We start from the raw sequence: 20,292 nt of genomic DNA, 5'->3' as shown, positions 1-20,292 counted from the left end.
CACTTTAGAGCCCAATTGACTTTTCAGTTTAAATCAGCTCAATACATTCCTGGTGCATCAAAACAGAATGTGTGCCAAGTGTTCCAGTTTCTTACCTTTAGAAAGCAGCCACAGCCTGTTTAGAAAAGTCTGTCTCCTGCCAACATGCTGCAGAGGATTCTTGCTCTCTTTGTGGAAGCAGAGGTCTACCCCCTGCTTAGACAGAACAAGAGTTCTGCAATCAGCAGAGCTCATGGTTCTTGCTAATTGGAGAGCTATAGCTCTGAGTCAGCAGGGGGCTTGTTGAACCTCTGTAGAGAGACCACCGTTTCCACACAGCAAATGGTGAGTAAATCTGTGCATATGTCCATTAATAAAAACCCATGAGTAAATCAATCCCTTCCAAATACTATCCAAATCTATTTTACTATTATTCCGTTCCGAGCTTTGATCAACACAGACACTTTCCTTTCCACCAACTGAGGTCCACAAAAAAGAAGAAAAAAAGACAATTGTGGAAAATGATTTTATTTCTGAGAGATGATACAATTAGCGTGACAAAAATCACACCTTAGTAATTTTGTAGTGCTTTTTACATGTTTTTTTATTAAAAACTTTGGTGCCCACTTTTTATTTATTTGAAGAGAGATCTGTTATTTCATCCAGAATTTACTTGATTGTGATTTTTTTTTTTTGATTTTTATTGAGTAGACTTCAATTATCACAGAAATTCATTATATATTAGTCTTTGATTCATAAATATACAAGTAAAATATATATTATATAGAGCCTAAGAGAGGTTCAGAGCTCTGCTCTGACCTATAACATGTATACAAATGGAAAGATTCCAGGATTTAGGAATGTACATCAAAGTGTACCTGTCAGAGGTGCAGTGTGGGGTTAACTGTTTTGTTTGCGGAACCAGTGCTCGTTACAGATAGGCCTATTGTTTCACTAAGAACTCTGTCTGTAGTTGTTTCTTAGTTACCTGATAGGCTGAATATTGGTAATGTAGGTAAAATGGCTACTTCAGTTGTAAGCTCATGTTTGTATTTCGAGTCACAGGCCTTCTTTCTTCCTTAAAGAGACACTCTCACCTTTAAAATGCAGGATAAAGTGACGATGATTCTGCAAAGACCCCTATCAACCTCTTTAAATTCATCTTATCTGCCCTGCTTGCTCCTCCTTTCTGCCACTCCCTTGGTCATGTGACAGCTCTCAGGCATAGTGATTGGCTGCTAAGCCTAGGCGCTGTCACCACGGAAGTTGCATGTTTACTCCATATTGGAAACTATGGGTAGTGTTGCCACATTGGATGGAGGAAGAAGAAAGTTTAGTATAAGCAGGTCAGGGAAGGGATCCTTTGCAGATACACTGTTCCTGTATGGACAAAGTGACAGGGTCTCTTTAAAGTAAACCTGTACTTTTCTCATGCAAATCAATTTTCTAGCCACATTGATCTGCACCCCCATCACTTGGGCTGGCAACTGTGTAGGCTCCAGTTTGAAACTTACAGCTTACACAGGGCTGAGAAAACCCCTGGCCCAATGAGATAGTGCTGGATGCTTAAAAGATCAACCATGCGAAAGGGGGGATAGTGAGTCACAGGACCCACATATTTAGATGTTTCTGGGGATTTATGAAGCAGCCAAGCAGTGAAGGGAACTTGAGTATTTGCTCCTGATAGCACTATCAATAAAATAATCCATTTGGTTTACCCTGCATGAGGAAAGCGCAGGTGCACTTTAAAGGCCAATTCTACCCAAAGTTGATATGTCAGTTTTAAGTGAGCGCTTGTGGATTAAAACACCCACTGGCTTCCTGCATCTCAAGACTCCATTGGTGAGGTTTCTCAATCGTAGTTTGTGTCTCTGCCCACTCCCGTAAATCCACTTGTGAAGCTATCACTCTCATGGAGGTAAAACCCTATATGAATTATGTTGGCAAAAAGTTGTGTACACCCGGCCATTACATCTACACTGTAAAACCAGAATGATCTGGACCCCCCCCCCCCCCAAGTTGGGCTTGGGTGCTTCCAGTGAAGGTTAATGCCATAGCATTTAAAAACATTCTAGAAAATAATTCACTTCCAAACTTGTGATAACAGTGCACAAAGCCAGCTCCATAAAGACATGGTTTCATGAGTTTGTTTTGTGAAAACATGCATGCTCTTCAAGAGCTCTGATCTCAACCCTAGTGAAGACGAAATGTGAGTCAGGTCTTCCTTTCCAACATCAGTGCTTGATCTCACAAGTGTTGTTTTAACTGAATGGGTGCAAATTCTCACAGACTTCTCCATATTAAAGTCCATGGTTTTAGAATATGATGTTCAACAAGCTCATATGGATGTGATGGTCAGGTGTTTACAAACTTTGGCCATATACTGTATTCCCTTTTATACTTCATTAAGTAGGAAAATCAGGGGAGTGTAATTGGGTAGAACTGGTAGTTCAGGTTAGGTAATCTTGCCACCATGTTCCATAAAACATATGGAAGGCTGTCATGTGATTCCACTACCCTGCAATAATACAGAACTGAAATATCACTGAATCACACACCTGCCTTTTGGTAATAGCAGAGACAAGATCACCCAGCTAGGTTGGATAGTGGTTCCACTACTGAGTCTAATAAAACAAGCTAGAGAATAAGATTCCTTCATAATGGTTGTGGGAAGTGAGTGAAGTTGGGAACTCTATTACAGAGATATCTCTTCCAGAATCTCCAAGATATAAAAAGCTGTGAACGTTTCAGCCCAACCCCATTTACTGCTACCTAAAACATCAGTTTCCTGCAGACTGATTCTTTATGTTTGTGCTTTTCTTTTTCTGGAAATGTATCTACTGTTTTCCTCAGGCATACCGTATCCATTATTACAATTTTCTTACAGATTTTGTATTTCCCTCAGAAATCAAATTTGCCAGTAAGATCTTTCTTTTCCCTTTGGATTTCTTGCAGTCTCTTCTCTCCATTTTAATATCGTCATTTTCAGCATCGTGTTACGGCATGTATACCTAGAGCCTCATTGGCTCCAAGCAGCGCAACGTTATGGAGCTCGTCGTAAGGCTTTTCAATTTTCTACTGCGATGGTTTCATCGCCCTCAGTGGAAGTCTTGAAGGACCATCTCCCAGCGTTGACTGATGGCCGTGGTCTCACATGGGTTGATTACGATCTCGCGGTTGTTCTCATCTGCGTCGCCAATGATTTCCGTATCCAGGCAGAAGTGGGAAGCCATATGTTCAATGTGAGAGCCCACTTTACTCCATCGCTGACAATAAAAAAACAAAAAAAAAGAAAGACCTAACTAAACAAAAAATGTAAACACTGATTGTACATATTAAAGTATATGTAATCCCAATCACTAAAATATCATACACGTTTTAACATGTTAACACCATTTCAAAAGTAATTTCTCTATATCTTTTGAATCTGCAGCTTTCATTAAAATAATACTTGGTGATTCCACCATGAAAGTCTTTGATCAGATATTTCCTGTCATAGGATGATAACACTCTTTGCCTGTTTCCCAAATGTGCTCCTGCATTGTCAGTCTGTTATACAGGCTTCCAGTGCAAGCTACAAATGGCCATCACACATTATGAAAGTTTGGTCCACTTCCGGCACAATCAGGAAACCAGCCCATAAAAATGCCATCTGGCCATTGCTCAAGTGCAAATAAACAGGAGGTGACTGCAAACAGGCTCTAGGAGATCAGCAGCACACAGCTAACAATGAAAAAAAAAGCCCAAACAAGTAGTTTATTTAACCACCTCAATTCTACGGTATATATATATATATATATATATATATATATATATATATATGCTCATATTTAGGTGGTTATACCAAGACCATGGTTACAGCTACAACCATGATCCTGTATCAATCTTTGCAGCTGGCAGTAAAAGTGGTTTGAGCAGCTATATAGCATAACATCATCTTTTATATTTTACCAAAAAAATTGGGTATTATATTGTGCTTGTGTTCACTAAAATTTATTAAGTTATATTACTTTTTAAAAAAGTTTGTGTTTGAAAATCCGCTGAACAATATTATTTGAGGGTTCTAAGTAATTTTCTAGCAAAAAAATAACCCAACAGATATTTACATGTACGACAGAAATGTCAGAATTGGCCTGGGTTCAAGTGGTGAAAAAACATGATAATTGTTTATGATACATGGACAAGTCATTTAGCTAGGGTTTATATCTACTTTAAAATACTATAGATAACTCACAGGTCTATGTTCACTAATGAGATTAACTGGTTCACTGAATATCCGCACACAAATGTATCCTTTCTGCAGAGAATAATGAAATTCTGGAATCCAGGTAGTAAACTGGATTGCTGATTGTACTGATTTATGTTAGAGAAATTAATATTATTGCTACTGATCAATATGATATAAATGTGATACCTGTCAACAAGCATCAAATATATAGTGTTTTTCATATTTAGCGCATACATTCTATGAGATGTGAGTCTGATCACTGGGGGTGAGGAGACTGAGAAAATGCTTCCTACTGCCTGCAGCAAAATGCAGACATACAGTAATCTCAGCCTAAGCAAAAGTAATATGACTGGAGCTCAGAGGTTGATTTGTAATGTTTAAAGCTACATCTTTTTTTAAAAAATGATACAATTGCTATATAAGGGGCCATGCCAGTAAATTATTCATTTATATATTTCGGTTACTGATAGAAGCATCCAAGTGATAACAATTGGAAGATCACACACTGTGTCCACTGAAAACTTTCCTTTATTCAAGAAAACACAAAATACAAGAAGCATTTACTGCTGCATGCAGTGCTTTGCTACAGAGCACATGTAATCCTCACCTTAGAAATAAATGCTTTTACTAATTGCCAGGGTGTTTAAAAAAAGAAGCTGCCATGTATTTTTAGCAAACACACATTTTTCAATCTCAGTGAAATATTTATTAAAAGTTTTGACAGGCCTGTCACATTTTTACTTGCTGTTTCATATTCTGATTATTGCATTTGTACACACAGATGTACAAATGTACCCTCTAACAGTCATCTGTATAGTAGGGCCTGGGATTAGTAAATCTGCTTAATGGGTAGAGGCAAAAAATCTTCATAGTTTTTGGTGGAGTAGAGCTGTGAAGGGCAAAGCCTTCTACCAAGAATTTATTGGCAAAGTGATGCATTGCATTTGAGATAGGCCAACATAGAAACAGGAATTTGGCATGGTGGATACAAAATATTACCTGCTTTCCATCTCCCTCTTTGCAGGGCAAGAGGACCACCTGTGTCCCTGGAAATAAGGTGTGCACGGATAGACACAGACCCTGCTGGCTTATCTGCTGAACCTGAGTGTAGATCCATTCCTGCAAAATACACACACAGAAAGAAATGTTATTAGTTTGTTGTTGACATTTTCATGGTCAATTTCAAGTAATTATAAAAGAAACTCCTGCGTGTAGCGTAATATGGAACTCTACCTTAGGGATACCAGTCTGCATGCCTGGTGTGCTGGGCTGGTCATTTCCTGGAGGGCGCAGGCTTTTTTTTTTTTGTACATTTTTGAATTGATATTTAGCCCTCCTCATGGTATAAACTGTCTTTCAGCACTACTGAGAGCTTCTGTGGGCAGGTTCATCACTATGGAGAGCTCACGTGTGCAGATTCAGCACTGTAGAGAGCTCATGTAAACAGATGCAGCACTATGGAGAGCTCATGTAAACAGATGCAGCACTATGGAGAGTTCATGTGTGCAGATTCAGCACTGTGGAGAGCTCATGTAAACAGATGCAGCACTGTGGAGAGCTCATGTGGGCAGATTCAGCACTGTAGAGAGCTCATGTAAACAGATGCAGCACTGTGGAGAGCTCATGTGGGCAGATTCAGCACTGTGGAGAGTTCAGGTGGGCAGATTCAGCACTGTGGAGAGTTCACATTGGCAGATTCATTACTATGGAGAGCTTACATGGGTAGATTCAGCACTGTGGAGAGTTCACATGGGCAGATTCAGTACTATGGAGAGCTTACATGGGCAGATTCAGCACTGTGGAAAGCTCACATGGGCAGATTCATTACTATGGAGAGCTCACATGGGCAGATTCAGTACTATGGAGAGCTTACGCGGGCAGATTCATTACTATGGAGAGCTTACATGGGCAGATTCAGTACTATGGAGAGCTTACGTGAGCAGATTCTGCACTATGGAGAGCTCACTTGGACAGACTCAGCACTACGGAGAGCTCATGTGGGTACATTCAGCACTATGTAGAGTTCACATGGGCAGATTCAGCACTATGTAGAGTTCACATGGGCAGATTCAGCACTATGGAGTGCTCACGTGGGCAGATTCAGCACTATGGAGTGCTCACGTGGGCAGATTCAGCACTATGGAGTGCTCACGTGGGCAGATTCAGCACTATGGAAAGCTCCCTGGGTGGATTCAGCATCGTGGACAGCTCCTGTGACAATAACATTTGCTAGTTTTGGTTTGTTAAAAGCAAGCTGTGTAAACGAAGGGGGAAAAAAGGGCATTTGTTGTAGACCATTTTGATCATGGAGCACCAAAAGAACCTTTCAGGTAACATACCTTGGACTATAAAGCTGTGAATCGGCTGATTCCCCTCATTCTTTAAGGAACAAAAAGAGCAATACTATAAAAGGGACCAGTCAGAATATAAATATGAGCTCTACATTTGTTGACTTGGTCCTACAAGCTATAGAGCTGTCATCGAAGCATTAGTACCTAATGAGCTACTATCCAGTGACAAGCATGTTGCCAGTAAAGACTAAGGGTGCATAGACACTAGCACTTTTGAACTGTTTTGCCCTTTAGACCTGTTCCTTTGTGTGGTGTGCCTGCTCTGAACTGTGTCCAGGATTAGTTATCCGAATCATGCCTGGGACCAATTAGAAGAGGTGGTCCCGGGTGCAGTTCACTTGTGGTCCAGTACGGTTTGCTTCCGTGTGAGTGCAAACCGTGTTGGAGCACAGCTCTCTCCATAGAGAACTGTGTATGGAAGCAAGGATTACTGGTCTATTTAGCAGGGAAGTGTGCCCAGGAACACTTGTAAGTGTAAGTACTCCCTTAATAGCGCAGACTGGTGGGGGATGGGCAGTGGGGGTGGGGAGAATTGCATTCGGGTCTGGCTCATTTTAACCAGCCCTAGTTTGAGTGTACCCTAAAAGGTCAATACCATCCTGCATGATTGTTCCCGCTGAAATACAATTTGTATGGCGCTATGAGTATAATAAATTAAACCCCCCTTCATTTTCCTGAAACAAACACAGGAGTAACAATGAACAGTAATCCCAGAAAGATGTTTAGCTGTGTGCAAGTCTAATATCATTAGTAATAGGTAGATTGTGCCATTTAAAAGCGTATTGAATTTCACCTCCCAGTGATCGATATTATTATGCCACCTTTAATTGCTGAGCTATTTTTCGAATTGATTTGTGAGTCAAGGAGAAATACTTACAGGGTATGTCACATGGTAGATTGAAGCGTACTTTAATTAAAGCCAAAGTGTCAATATTATAAAGGGAGGGTGCAAGAGGATGAAACTACAGCTTATCAGGGGAATTCACAGCAGAACCCCAGACAAAAAAAGGGTTTAAAATATAAAAAATAATATCTTTTGCTGAAATACATTCAATTAAAAGCTGTGTCCTGTCATTATTCTATTTTGCACTAGATGATGTCAGTCTTTAGGGTTGAATGATGGCCAGTGTCATACTTTAAGAACAGGGTGTCATGGACCCGCCCTTTGACACAAAGGCGTACACACTGCTTGGGCCCAGAGTACTACTTCACTGAAAGGAATTAACACGTCATTTTGTAAGCACCATTCATAGCAGCAATAAGGACTACCCATTACCGGAAGGAGAATAACATGAACAGATCAGCCAGAAGAGCTCTGAGATTAAACAATATTTGTAAAATTTTGGAGAGTGGTGGGGGCGGGGATTTCATTCCCTGCCTAGCAAGGAATGAAAACCAATTAGATTCCCTGTCACTTAACACATCAGAGCTTTGTTCAGTGAGACACAGAGCTGATCGCTGGGTGCCGGCCGTCAATCACTGGCTGAGACCTGGTGATCGGCATGTGCAGTGACAAATCAGGTGGGTGGATGCATTCCCCCTACCTGGAAATGCAGAATCATGTAAACTGTATATACACGATTCTGCACAGAGCCTGTAGCAGTAGATCTATAGGAGCTGGCCGGCATCTGGTTAATGTACATCTAAAGGTTCCAATATAACAGTCTATACAGTAATAAATCAAGTTATTGAATGATGTAAAAGCCTCATAAAGTAAAATGCATTAAAAAAGTAATTTTCCTTTCCAAATCATCCTTCATTTGTGTCTCATATGCCCACCCCTTGAGACACTCCATATCACAGTGGGGGTGTTTCAGCTGTCAATCCAGAAAGCAATGGGCAGGACTAGGTGGGGCCAGGTGCTGACTGATAAGCTACAGGGTTGATAATCAGCAGTGAAAACGCTGATAGCCTCACCCTCTGCAGCAGCTTCTCATTCCATTGTAGAGAAAGCAGGCATATCCTATAAGAGTGGCAACTCTGCTCTGAAATCAGGAGCGGTATAGCATAGTTGCCACCATCACAGGAAGCTGCGTAAGGTGGACTTCACTGGCAGGATCAAAAGGTATTTGTAGGACTTTGCAGAGGGGCTAACAGGAAAAAATGTTTTAATAAGAGGCCATAGTTCTACTATGGGTAAAGGTTGTTTTTTATTTCTTAAACTAACAAAAATATTATACGTGCCTGCTCTGTGCAAAAGTATTGGACAGAGTGGCCCTGAAAATCCTCTACTGGGTCCCCTGCTGGCGCTCAAGGCTCCTCTTCTGTGTCTGCCTCCCTAACATGGGGAGGCTTGCATGTGCAGGCTTGCTCTTAAGCTGGGCTGTGTGTGTCCATAGACACAGACAGCTGGCTTGCCCCTTAAGTATGTTCTACTGGGGATGGGTGCATGTGATTGAAGCAAACACTTTGCCATAAATGAGTCAAGCAAAGGTTTGTTTTAAACTTCAGTTTGGATACCTTCAGTTTTTTCCATCTATAAGTACTCAGAATATCTTTTCCACTTTGGTCCTGTGTGAGTTCTCCCTCTCTATGGAAAGTGTTACATTTCCCCGTACACAGACTGCAGAACGCTTTATTTGCTGGGTTGTCAGCTCAGGTTTTACAATGGCTTCTGCTATCTTACAAATGTGACAGCTTTCCCGGGAATGACTGTGATAAATGGCCAATGAAGGAGCATTTACTGAAATGAATTCTTCACATTGATATCTCTGCACAGTACGCATTACCTCAGCTTACATTTACATCCGTGTGGAGGAAATGTAATGAGAGGCTGTCCGCTGAACTTGAATACACAGGAAGAATAAAGAGGTCTCATTATCCCACATAGCTCTCACATCTGTATTCTTGTAGCCGGTAGCCAACAGAATCACCAAAAGGCCCTTGAGAAACACTCATTTTTTGTTTCCCCCATTCAACTACTGGCCAAGTAAAACACTTACAGTATAATCTGGTGTATAGATTGACAGATTGAGGTTGCACTGAGCGGTGTCCAAGTTAATGAGACGGTGAAGAGGGAACTCAGCATCCACATAAAATATACTCTAAATGTGTACTTATGCCCCAAAGGGGCCTTTGTGGAGCTGTACGGTCTGCACAAATGGTAGGTTTGTCCATGCGTGTACCCATTACATCAATGGCTTTATATACTCTAACTAGAGCTGTATTGACCATCATGGGACACTTGGGTTAGTGCCTAGGGCAGGGTTAAAGGAGGCAACATCAAGCCTTAAAGTCCAGTCCCAATTTGAAAAATTATACTTACCTGCAGTAGTGGAGAGCATTCTCTCTTGATAGCGTCTTCTCCTGTGCTGCCATGTGCCGTCTTCTCCTTTTGGGCATCCTCAGACAGTTCTCTGAATGGGCTTCTCCCTACTTCCAGTTATGTGGCCCCCCAGCATCATATAGCCTCGTATTCTTGGTACTGGGTGTAATAACCACCCCCGATTACCTCCTCAAGACTACAGGAGGGACATCATGATGCATGCATTGATATCATACTTGCAGTGTTGGGTGAGAATGAAACAAGAGGTGTTACGCCACTCTTTGCTGCACCCTCACACAACATCTCTTCTGCCCCCCTCTGCTATTAATATTCTGTGCACCACTTACAGCTCATGTAAGGATGTTTTTTGTTGTCAAAGCAGATAAAATATATTTATTGGGAAAAAAGGCAGCAAGGAATGTTGACAAGTGAAGGGGGGATATTTAGCTATCAGGCTTTAAAATGTACAAGTCTTCTGTCTACTTTGAGGGCTACATTAAGCAAGAAAGCAGTAAAGGGAGGGTGAGCAGGGGGTGATGAGAGAAGTCAGAAGACTCTCTATAGTTCAGAAACATAAAACCATCTCTTCTTTCTCTTGTTGATGATCTGCATATGAAACAAACTCCATGCTGCCCTAAATACAGTATTCTAGCAGTACTTGCTCATAAAACAGTTGCAAGAAACAAGGTCTGGGCAACATTTAGATCTGTTCACTAAGATCACCTACAGTAAGGTGAACACAGAGGTGTAACATAGACATTCATGCCCTGGGGTCCTATACTTTACACAATTATAATAATGCAAATAATTGGTTGCACAGAGAGAATTATAAGCGGTGCAGACATGCCCTGAAAGCCTTATGATATGGGAGAGTCATTAATAAATTTGGTCTCTCTGGGAAGGTAGGGGAATGCATCTCTGGTACCTTCAGCATTGAATGTAGGCAATGGAAAGGGGTGCTGGGATGCACTGAAAGGTCTATTGATGCTGGCTGCTGGGGGGGTCTATTGTCACTGCAGGGAATCTATTTTTGCATGGTGGTCTACAATATTGTTGCTGGTGAGAATTTGTTTCTTGGGGGTCAATAGTTGCTGGAAGGGATCTACTGTTGAGGGAGGGGTCTATTGTTGGTGGCTGCTGGAGAGTATATTGATGCTAGCTGCTGGGAGATCTGTTGTTACTGATGGAGGGCTATTGTTGCTGGGGTGGTATTTTATTCTGGGGTCCATTGTTGTTGGGGGAATCATTTGTTGCTGGGGATAAGGCTCTGGGGATCTATTTTACTCCTTTTCTTGTTATCATTAACTAGTTCCATCCAAGTTACTTGGGACCACAAAATTATACTTGGCTCTGTATTATCTAAAATAACTACTGGGAGGTGGGTAGGAGTGGAACCAAGGTGGAGGTGGGTGGTGGAGGTGGCGACAAGAAGGGACTCAGAAGAGGAGCGTTCTTCCATCTATTCTCTGAGCAAAAAAGCCCCGTCTTGGAATATAAAGGTTGAATTATCCACACTTGATCTCTAAATGTAACTATTTGAATACCACAATGACTAACCAAAACACGTAATTGGTATCTCATAACTCGACCCAGTTATCTAGGTTTACTGCTTTTTGCTCAGTCTAAACACACTGACAGAAAAGAGCTTAGTGTGCAACTGAGGACCCCTCTTATCTGACAGGAGGGAGGTGCAGGCTGGCAATTTTATTTTGATCTTGAACAGTATATAGTTTGATTCCTGAAATGTAATGAATGCCCATGTTCTAAGGGTCCTGTTACTGACTGGGGTATGTTCCCCATTTCTTCTCCAAACCTCTGGAGCAAGAATTTTTTAGGACTTTCTCTTATTTTTTTTTAATCTAAATTATTTTTGTAACCTTCTCTATTTCTGTATATATGGAATGCCAACCCCAAAAGTATAAAATATGTTTTTATTTTTTATTAAACTACCAACAAATGTGAAGATTACTGAGTGAACCTGTTGCATGAGTCTATAGGAACACCGCAAGTGAAATCACTGGCTTAGTTAATTTTTTAAGTGTTAGAGAAAACAGAATGTGTGTTTCCAAAAATGTTTGTACTAGCTTGTTTTCTGTGGAGAGCAACTTTCTGGTTATAAGTGTCAGGAGTACGCGTCTCGCATTAATACGACTATTCTTTTTCTTTAAAGTGGAACTATACTCACCAGCGATGGAGCATCCCAGAGATCCCCACCAGCCACTGACATATGTTTTAAATATATCCTTCAGATTTTTTTAACATATAAAAAAGTATTTTTAACATATATTTTTACATATATTTGTAAATGCATTCCAAAAATGTAGATTTGTATTTTTAAAGACATACAGTATATTTGAAATGTATTTCTAAAATTATTTTTAATATATTTTGTAATAAAAATGCATTTCAACATGCAGTATATATATATATATATATATATATATTTTTCTAAATAAATTGAATATGGCCAAAATTGTAGCCTTTCAAATATATGTTAATATATTTGGGAAGAATATTTTAAAGATGTATTTCAAATATATTTTTCTTCCATGTGGGTTTTATGTAACCCTGTAAGAAAAGATCTGTATACGTACCTGTTCTGAAGCTGCTCCAGTCTGGTCTCCAGCAGCAGCTTCTGTGTGCAGGAGAGATTGCAGACAATGGCTGGAAATGCCTAGGAAATGACATCACATATAGACTTACTATGGGGCATCCTTTGTCGGCTGTCCCTCCTCTACACAGAAGCTGACAGCTGATGTTGGGACCGGGCTAGAGTGGCTTCAGGTTAGGTAAGCATACACATCATTTCTTTACAGGGTTAGATAGAATAGCCTTAGAATGGGGGGGTGGGGGTAGGTTTAGGTTTAGTTAAGTTTAGCCCAAACTTCATCTTTAAAACATAAGAGACAAAGCCTGTCTCTTCTGCACTAAAATTCTGCTTGTTCACCCTTTTGTTATAGCTAAAGTTCCACTTTAAAGTATGTCTAAAACTTAAACTGTTATTAAACCCAAAACCAAGAATGTATTATATTGCACTTACTAGGGTTGCACCAATACTGGTACCGGAATCGGTGCCGAAACCAAGCATTTTCACGAGTATTGATACTCATGCAAATGCACAATACTAAAAACTGATACATTCTGGCTTGGTTCTTTTAGCTGTCAGCAGGATCCCCCCCACTGACAGCTGAAATGTAAACAAAAGAATGCCAACAAATATTGGTTGTTAAGGAGCAGGTCACTGCATCCTTAACAACCAATGACTTCACTCCCTAGCCACTCCCACCTGTCAGTTTTAAATGTGTGGAATTTCTCCTGGGCCACCCTGAGTGTGCTGGGAGCCTCCCCCAGACTGCAGTGTTGCCTGCCCCTATGGCGGAGGTACGGTGGTTGTGCTGGTCCTCCCTGCAAGGGATACCAAGGAGCGGCTGGCTGGTCGGACGCCAAAATAGTACTGTCCGGAGCTGGGGAGCGCCCTAATCAGCCTGATGATGGAGGACATGGAGAGGTGAGGAGGATCCACCGATATACATTGTACTGTGTCCAGGGGACATACTGAGGGATGGAGATCACTTCCCAGCAGATGTGCAGGACTTTCAAGTCAGAGTTACTAGGAGTCAGGTAGGTCAGTGTAGGAATCGGGTAGGTCAGTGTAGAAGTCAGGTAAGACAATGTAGTAGCCAGGTAGGTCATTGTAGTAGCCAGGTAGGTCGGTGTAGTAGCCAGGTAGGTCACTGTATTGGTCAAGTAGGTCAGTGTAGTGGTCAGGTAGGTCAGTGTAATAGTCAGGTAGGTCTGTGTAGTGGTCAGATAGGTCAGTGTAGTCAGTGTAGTGGTCAGGTAGGTCAGTGTATTGGTCAGGTAGGTCAGTGTAGTCAGTGTAGTGGTCAGGTAGGTCAGTGTATTGGTCAGGTAGGTCAGTGTAGTCAGTGTAGTGCTCAGGTAGGTTAGTGTATTGGTCAGGTAGGTCAGTGTAGTCAGTGTAGTGGTCAGGTAGGTCAGTGTATTGGTCAGGTAGGTCAGTGTAGTGGTCAGGTAGGTCAGTGTATTGGTCAGGTAGGTCAGTGTAGTCAGTGTAGTGGTCAGGTAGGTCAGTGTATTGGTCAGGTAGGTCAGTGTAGGAATCAGATAGATCAGTGTAGTAGTCAGGTAGGTCTGTGTAGTGGTCAGATAGGTCGTAGGTCAGTGTAGCGGTCAGGTAGGTCGGTGTAGGAATCGGGTAGGTCAGTGTAGTAGTCAGGTAGGTCAGAGTAATGGTCAGGTAGGTCAGTGTAGTGGTCAGGTACGTCAGTGTAGTGGTCAGGTAGGTTAGTGTAGTGGTCAGGTAGGTCAGTGTAGTGGTCAGGTAGGTTAGTGTAGTAGTCAGGTAGGTCAGTGTAGTGGTCAGGTAGGTTAGTGTAGTGGTCAGGTAGGTTAGTGTAGTGGTCAGGTAGGTCAGTGTAGTGGTTAGGTAGGTCAGTTTCTTGCAATGCTCCTGTGTGAACCCAGGCTTGTCATAGTGAGTACAGTCTGGGTTCACACAGGAGTGGTGCAGGAAACCACATGTGATATGGACAGGAATCGCACTGCATTCCTGTTCAAATCACATGTGATTCTTTGCAGTGCAATTTGAGCCCACACATTTTGTATGGGCTATAACTGCACCGTACTGCACGAAAAATAGGTATCGGTAATTGACATAGGCCAGTACCTGATAAAAAGTATTGGTACTCATACTCTTTTTTAAAAAACTGACATTGGTGCAACCCTAGCATTTACCAATCATTAGATGTGGTGACTGCATTAGTTTTCTTTTTTTAGGCTTTCCCTCTGTTTTCACCTGGTGATGTAGCCAGTAGAACTCATCCTGTATTAGAGTTCCCCCACTCTGGATGAAGGAGCACAGGGGGGCACCTTTGGACAGCAGCATTGTCAGTCTGGGGAGAGGGGAGTGTTAGATGTACTAGCAAATTTAGCTACATTAACAAATTGAAGCTGAACTCCAGCTAATACTTTATAAGCAGTTCCAGCAAACAGTTTTAACTTTTGGGATAAAGGTTTTACATAAATAAATACAAGATGATCATTGTGAGCACTCCTGCCAGTGTTAAATAGTTTGTCTCATCTCTGTAACTGCTACATCTGCAGGAGAGCTTGTTCTTTCGAAAAACAAAAGATTTATTGGCAGGATCACCAGATGAAAATAAAAGTAAGAAAGCCTGAAAATCAGAACACATGCAGTCATCACATCTAAGAATTGGTAAGCTGCAATATATTAAATGTTTGCTGTTAGATTTAATACCGCTCTAAAATTGTTCTACTTTGGGTGAAGTAAGGAATATTGTTATTTTTTTTTAACAATTGTGTCCCTTTATTTTTTGTCCTGTAGACACAACAGGGAATGAGAGAAAGTCTCTCTTAAGTGAGGTAAATCCTTTTAGTTGTCACTGGAACATTTGCCCTCATTATAAGATTTCTATCTTACCTTTCTATTACTGTACTGTTGACATCTCAACATTTTTGATTTCTCATCACAATGTGTCTTAGTGAAAACAGTCACCAGAACAAATAGAAATGGTGAATCTTCCCAAAGGGGACTCATCAATAAAGACTTTACCCTTTACCACTTTATCCAAAAGTGTTTTCTTTTTTTAGTGGAATAATTACTATGTTTTTTCTTTAAAACTAGAGCAGCGATTTTGTAAAACACAAGTCATTACAAAAATTGAGCTTCCCAGAGTTAATTTTAGAGGTAATGATCTGGTAAGGGTATCTGTCTTCTTGCACATGGGTGTCACATTGTAGCAGAGCAGAAGCAGCGTTTATCAAATAGCAACATCGCGGCAGATCCATCAGACACACACAAAGCAATAAACGTTTATTGAACCGTTCTGCGTCTGCTTGCAGCTGACCTCGCACTCGCACCTCAGATGAGCCAGGAAATCTGTTCATCTGCAGCCGCAAGTAATGGGAAACTGGAATTAAACGTATGGCAGTAACAAGTCCGTCTGATGCAGGTTAGTAAATAGTGGATGTAGTGCTGACACAATATATTTCCCATTTTATGATATAATTGGAGGTCAGGCTGAGCTGTGGATTCACTTTATGTGTCAGACAGAGATGCAGCACAACACTTTTGATAAGTATACCTTATAATTCTGCCTTAACTCAGCAGTGCACCACGCAAAGGGTTTGGGAAATAAGGCCGAATCAGCAGTTTCTTGGCCAGTTTAAAGACACAATATTCCTTCTCTATCTGGACTGTTTATCTATCCAGCAATGTACGGCTTTATAGCAATGGTTACAGGCTCAGTGAAGTGATAAAAGCTGCCTAATCCATACCTTAGTCACTGTCAAACGACTCATGCCTTTATACACTTGGAGCATCGACATTCAGTGCCCATCAGTGCAGCCCAGCAGTACCATCCATCAGTGCCACCCAGCAGTGCTGCCAATCAGTGCCCAGCAGTGCCGCCAATCAGTGCCCAGCAGTGCCGCCAGTCAGTGCCCAGCAGTGCCAGCTCATCAGTGCCACCTATCAGTGCCAGCTCATCAGTGCCACCTATCAGAGCCCATCAGTGCCGCCTACCAGTGCCACCTCATCAGTGCCACCTCATCAGTGCCACCTATAATTGCCCATCATTGCTGCCTATCAGTTCCCATCAGTGCTGCCTATCAGTGCAGCCTCATCAACGTACATCAGTGAAGGAGAAAAATTACCTGTTTGCAAAATTTTATAATAGAAACAAAGAAAAACTCTTTTTTTTCCAAATGTTTTGCTCTTTCTTTGTTTATAGTGCAAAAAATAAAACACCCAGCGATGAGTAAATACCACTAAAAGAAAGCTCTATTTGTGTGAAAACAATGTTAAAAATTTCATATGGTTACAATGTTGCATGACCGCGCAATTGTCATTTAAAGTGCGACAGCACTGAAAGCTGAAAACTGGCCTGGTAAGGAAGGGGGTATAAGTGCCCGGTAGGCAAGTGGTTAAAGGGGGTACTGCCCAAGTTAAATACCACCTAAAGTGTTACTAAACCCAGGACCCTGCATTCATCTGGTGTCCCACAGTACGCACAACATGGAAATGCAATTATTTTAGTAAATATAAACTGCTAGATAGCTTTTCTCATCAGTAGTTAGAGCAGTCTTGTGACTTCTATCAGTGTTCAGCAGAGCACTGGTTAAAGCTTGTAGGAGAAGTTTTATTTCTGCTCTAGAAGGATGCAGAGCCCCTGACCTCTGTCTAGACAGTGCTGATTGGCCTTGTACTGATCACATGCACTCTCCCAAGAAAAAAAAACCTCGCCAGCAATACACACCAAATTGAGCATGTGCAGAGTGTCTCCATACAATATGTCTTATCAGGAGATAAGATTGGGGGCATTGGAAGAAGGGGAGGATCAGAGAAGTTAGGATCAAACAGCATTTTTTCACAATGCAGAGGATTAACCCCTTAGGTTCCACAGTGAATATAACAAGCATGCTTTACTGCATATACTGCAGTTCACTCTAACTTGTGTGTGTCCATTGTCTGATAATATTGAGAGAGTTTACCCTGACCAGAAGTGTACGTGGTGTCAACAGGGTTGGACTTTCAGAGAGTGACGGGGAGCCACCTGAAAATAACTCAGCAACCCTTAAGGGCGTAGTGCTACATAATTAAGGCTCAACAAATCTGATAGCAGAAATCTATTTTGTCCTTAGATAGTAAATACAATACCTGAGATTTATCGGGCACCCCTTTAAGGCTGCTACAAGGTACCAGGTTTAGAGTAGGAGCATCCTCTCCTCCAGTCTTCTGGGACTCAACACATCGCTGCCTTTGCCTGATTAATCCTGATTTCGATAAGGATTCTGTTGGAATTCTGCAAAACAAACAAGACGTATCGAGAGCGATAGATAGCATTGAAGAAAGAAATTGGTTGATTGTGAAGTCAGATGGGGCATTATTTTACCCAGGGTTATGTGTGAGCAGTATAGACAATACAATGCAGCAAACTTTCTAAATCCAATTAAGGAATGTACCCTGTTGAGTGAAATGGAGAAAGTCCATTTGTTAAATAAAAAAGAAAAGTTTCAGTATGTTTAAGGGCCTGCATCAATGTGTTTTTGGCTTGTATTGATAGGCAAATGCAGCTTGCTTTTAAATTCAGTTCAAGACACACCTATGAGTTCATTTGGAATGAATTGATAGGTGTATTCGTCCTGTAAATTACTTCTTCCTAATCTGAATTTCACCTATTTCAAGCTGCTTTTGCTTTCCCATGAATGAACTTGTATGGGGAGAGCAGCAGTTCTGGCATGAACAAAAGCATAATGACATGGGCCCTGAAGCTGAACACCAAACCGCTAAATACACATAAAATAATAAAAAAGGAATGGATTTAATTGTCAAATGATTTCTCTTTCTATCCATCCAGTCCTGAGATTTACACCACTCTGTCACACAGCAAAGTAATTTTTTGAGCCTTTTTCTGCTGCAGTTAAGCAACAGTTGTAGGCTGTGCCTCTCTCAGCTTTTGACTGGTTAGTGAGGGAGCAGAAGCAGACTGATGACCTCATCCCTCTGTCACTCATCTCTCTCCACATATCAGCTTGTTTCTTGTTAACACATGAGCACTGCAGCACAACTGACTGTCTCATTGTGTTGTTTTTTCTGCTGTACAGAATATTGCAAAAGAAATGACATCAAATTTACTTAAGCAAAAAAAAAAAACAAAACATTTAATGATATACTTTAAAACTAGCCATTAAAAAACATATGCAACCAACAAATCTAAGATGGTAAGCTGCAATATATTAAATTTTTTATGTTTGGACTTTTTAAGAATGCTGTGATTACCGAGCCCCCAAAAGGTTGCAGCATAATCACCTTCAGCATGACTTGCTTTCGAACTTTACCTTGTGGTCTTAACTCCAAGGTTGGCCGCAGACTGGTGGATCACCAACAAGCCAGTCCCCAACATAGGTTCCCCCCTTCCTATACAGTCTTTGTTAGGACCACTGTCATCCTAACAACCAATGATGGTTGTGTGCCCTGCCCCCAGCATCACAAGCTCTGAGGAAAGGGACTCATCCCTGAAACGCGTCAGTGGTGTACCACACTGACAGCCGGAATATCCTGCCCACTGTTGTGGCCATCTCAATTTCCATACTTAGCTTTACAAACATGCTATGTCTGTGTGTATGTTTTCATCTTTTTTACTTTCTAATAAACTTTGCTCTTTTTCTAGTTGTTGATTTCCCTGTCTGAGGAGGGCGGCATCCCCGAAACGCTATCCATAGGCCACCTTTTTGCCTTGGTTCCCCTGGCTTCACGTTGGCAGTTGATTCCTGGAGTGCTGGAGAGTGCACACTGTCATTAACCTCCTTGGCGGTATTCCCGAGTGTAGCTCAGGGTAAAATTTGAGTACCAAGAGCGGTAACCCTGAGCTACACTCGGGCTTACCATGCGGCGTTGCTCAGGGATTCCCTGCAGCACTTACCTTGTCCTTCGCTCCTGCGATGTGTCCCCTGCAGCGTCCCCGGCCATCTCCTCTGGCCGATGCCGGCATCTGGCTTCCGTGTTCCGGTCCCTGTGACGTCGGGACGTACGGGCGCCGGAACCGGCGGCAAAATTGAAATTTTTAAAAAATTTCATTTTTTTAAAAATGATTATTACATAGTAAAACATTGCTGTTTCAATGCATTTCACATACATTTTGTCCCCACTGCTTTGTCCTGTGCCCTGCCTGCATTTTGACTGTTCTTTCTGCCTGGAAACTTAGAAAAGTCCAAGGCGTCCAAAAAGCGTCCCTTTACGTCAAAAGCGGTTTTAGATCAGCTAGAGAACAGCGATAGTAATTCAGAACCACTTGTAGAATTGAGTGATAATGATTTGTGGGGAAATTCGTCATCAGACACTGAAAACGATTTTGCGACTTTGCTCAGCGATCTGCGAATTTGCCTCTGTATTTCAAATTTCAGTGTTTTTGGTTTGATTATATTATTGAATTAAATGTATTATTATTATATTATTATTTTTTATGATTATTTATTTAATTATAATTTATGATTTCGTGTTTCAAGTTTTATCATATCCGGAATGTTTACTACACTCTTGTTCGTACAGATTTCAGTGAGTTATTCCTAAAAATTACAGGCCTACAATAAAAAACTACATATTTCAATGCAAAAAAATGGTACCGCTTTCAGCACAAAAAATCCGAAATAATCATACCGCCAAGGAGGTTAAAGCATTTCTGTTCAAACTTAATTTCCCATCACTCATGAAATCCCAATTAGAAGCGTTGAATGTCCCTTTTAGTGTACAGGAAATTCAAAAATCCATCGCTACCCTCCCGCTGAACAAATCCCCTGGCCCTGATGGATTCTCAAATGAATATTATAAGGTGTTTCAGGTTTTGTTTTCTCTCCATATTGCCACTCTCTTTGAGACGGCGGCTTCTAAAGTCATTCCCTCCTGACATACTGAGAGCGTATGTAGT

General features: G+C 41.3%; 1 protein-coding gene across 1 annotated transcript in view; it reads right to left on the bottom strand.

The window, feature by feature from the left end:
- Positions 1 to 491: 491 nt before the first annotated feature.
- Positions 492 to 20,292, bottom strand: part of GALNT14 (polypeptide N-acetylgalactosaminyltransferase 14) — a 600,541-nt gene continuing 580,740 nt past the window's right edge. The window contains exons 13-15 of the mRNA XM_089685116.1: positions 17,526 to 17,670; positions 5,207 to 5,326; positions 492 to 3,245 (exon numbers count right to left, since the gene is read on the bottom strand). Of these exons, the coding sequence (XP_089541242.1) occupies positions 3,078 to 3,245; positions 5,207 to 5,326; positions 17,526 to 17,670 (433 nt within the window). The 3' untranslated portion in view covers positions 492 to 3,077. The remainder of the gene's footprint in view (positions 3,246 to 5,206; positions 5,327 to 17,525; positions 17,671 to 20,292) is intronic.

Source organism: Staurois parvus, unplaced genomic scaffold (genome assembly GCF_062004578.1).
Source record: "Staurois parvus isolate SC_StPar_1 unplaced genomic scaffold, SC_StPar_1.0 ptg000362l, whole genome shotgun sequence".
NCBI classification, from domain to species: Eukaryota; Metazoa; Chordata; class Amphibia; order Anura; family Ranidae; genus Staurois; species Staurois parvus.
The sequence above is the reverse complement of the archived record's forward strand: the minus strand, read 5'-3'. Positions and strand labels throughout refer to the sequence as shown.